At 39.1% G+C, this 2753-nt stretch overlaps 1 protein-coding gene across 1 annotated transcript; it reads left to right on the forward strand.

The window, feature by feature from the left end:
• Nucleotides 1-338: 338 nt before the first annotated feature.
• Nucleotides 339-1304, forward strand: LOC308687006 (aerolysin-like protein; the record flags this gene model as incomplete). The annotated part of the gene is made up of 1 exon (XM_081359195.1): nt 339-1304. The coding sequence occupies one exon, from the start codon at nt 339-341 to the stop codon at nt 1302-1304; it is 966 nt and encodes a 321-aa protein (XP_081215321.1).
• Between the last annotated feature and the right edge of the window lie 1449 nt (nt 1305-2753).

Consider the following 2753-nt stretch of genomic DNA (forward strand, 5'->3'; position numbering starts at 1 on the left):
TCGGCCTGACAGAAGAAAAGCGGCTAATGTTTCCCAACCCTGTTCCCAGAGGAATGCCAGAACTGCACATTCAGCATGTTTGCCTATTCAGACACACCTGATTCAAGTCAGCTTATTAGTAGATACTCACAGACCCGAAATGAATGGATCAATTAAGAAAGAAGTCCAGCGTGTGCTGTTGTGGTGTCTACAGAAACTGGGTTGGGAAACACTGCAATAAAGTGTAAAGCTGATGCTAATTCTGATCTGATATTATTTTTATATTAAATTTATATCATTTAATTTATATAATTTATATAAAATTATAAAATTGTATATTTATATTTTTTTCAGATTTGATGTCCGACACAACAACTCTTCAACAAATTGGTGGACAAGGAGGTAATCCATTCTCATTTACTGGTGTGGACAACGGTGCCACTTTAGAGAAGATCGGAGTCTGGGTGGGAGAATCGCAGGTGAAGGCTGTCAAGGTCTGGCTTTCAGATGGAAGAGTTGATCAATTTGGGGGACGAAGTCCAACTTTTGATGCACGAGGACCGTATCAAGAGTACAAGTTCACACCTGGTGAGTGTTTCACCTCACTGTCCCTGTGGGCGAACGGAGCAGGAACACGTCTTGGAGCCATCAAATTCAAGACCAGTCTGGGGAGAGAATTTTTTGCAAAAATGACAAGCTGGGGTTTAAGAAGGGAAAATCCCATGGATGTCAGCTCTGGATTTTGTTTGGGAGTTGTAGGAAGAGGTGGTTCTGACATTGACTGCATGGGATTCATGTTTCTCAAAGCAATTGAATCAACAGTTCTCACCGATGTCCACTATCCCACTCTCCACCAACTGATACCAAAGGTGACAATAGAAGAAATCAAATCCCTCACTTTCAGGAACAACTCCTCCGCCACTCAAAAACAAAAAATTGAAACCTCAAAGAAAGTGATCAAAACATCTTCATGGTCTATGAGTGGAAGTTTATCTGCAACATTTAGTATGGAAGTGAAGGCTGCGATTCCAGCGGTTGCTGAAGTTACTGCAGGATTCAGTGTTACCATTGGAAATGAAAGCACTTACGGTCAGGAGAACACAGATGAGAGAACCGAAACTCTGACTACAGATTTAGAAGTCCCACCAGGGAAGAAGCTGCATGTTTCCATCACTATTGGCAGAGCCTCTTTTGACCTGCCTTACACTGGCACAGTGAAGATGACCTGCAAGAACGGCAGTGTGTTTGAGTATGGAACCAAGGGCACATACAAAGGCGTCACTTACATTGATATCAAAGTGGATACCAAGGAATCTCCTCTGTAATGTCAAGTAGGGCTGCACGATGTATCATTTTAGCATCGATATTGTGGTGTGCGCATCCACAATAGTCACATCGCAGGATGTGGGATGTTAAAGAATTAGTTCACTTTTAAAAAAACTTGCTGATAATTTACTCACCCCCATGTCATCCAAGATGTCCATGTCTTTCTTTCTTCAGTCGAAAAGAAATTAAGGTTTTTGATGAAAACATTCCAGGATTTTCCCCCATACAATGGACTCCAATGGGACCCAAACGGTTCAAGGTCCAAATGACAGTTTCAGTGCAGCTTCAAAGGGCTTTAAACGATACCAGACGATGAATAATGAATAACGAATCGTTATGTATACATAGAGCCATGGTTTGCATGACTAGAAGAAATAAGAACGGAGGCGCCGGATCTCCTCGTGTTATGCCCCGGGAGATGCTAAATCTACGAGTAGTTCCCCATGGAAGTTTAACTGAACTATTGCAGTCACTATATAAAGTTTGTATTGCCCTTTTAAGGTTATAGGCCTCCAGATGTCAAGAAGCAAGCAATCCTTATTGGGTTTAGGTAATAATGTAATTAAGCCTTGACACATAGTCGGGGGAAGCCTACAGGTTTCTATAGCCTCCTTAAAAACTAATAATAAGAATTCAGAAATGTAATCTTGAAATGCTTTATAAAATTCACCTGTTACGCCATCATTACCTGGGGATTTATTATCTTTTAACTTACTAATGTTCTTTTTAAGTTCTTCTAGGGATAGGTCTTGATCAAATCAAATCAAATCAAATCAAGTATATTTGTATAGTGCTTTTTACAATACAGATTGTATCAAAGCAGCTTCACAGTATTAAAATAAAATAATACAACAAAGTTTGTTTCTAGTGGAATTTATTGATTGATAGAATAAAATTAAATATCCCCAAATATCCCCAACTGAGCAAGCCAAAGGCAACAGTGGCAAGGAACCGAAAAACTCCATCAAGTGACCTAATGGTGTCCTAAAACTCCATCAGGTGACCTAATGGAGAAAAAAAAAACCTTGGGAGAACCCAGGCTCAGTCGGGGGCCAGTTCTCCTCTGGCATTTATGAACTAGAGGCCAAATGTCCTTCTGAGTTTCATCAATACCTTGAGCCACACTTTTTATACAGGAGAGGAAATATGAGCTCTGACAACTGTTATGTTCGGAATATAGTTTTTTTATATAAATCTTCTACAAAATTTGAGATTTTTGAGGAGTCTTCAGAGATCTGATCATTAATTTTAAGTTTATAAATACTATTGACACTAACATTTCTTTTTTTCTAAATTATGAAAATACTTCGTATTCCTTTCACCATGCTCTATCCATTTTCGCCTAGAACGAATAAAGGCTCCCTGTGCCAAATTTTGATAGATATTGTCCAATTCAGCTTGTAATTCAAATAAAGTATTGATGTCAGCTTGTGACTGCTCATTTTTTT

Source organism: Scardinius erythrophthalmus (assembly GCF_964197995.2).
Source record: "Scardinius erythrophthalmus genome assembly, chromosome: 2".
Taxonomy (NCBI): domain Eukaryota; kingdom Metazoa; phylum Chordata; class Actinopteri; order Cypriniformes; family Leuciscidae; genus Scardinius; species Scardinius erythrophthalmus.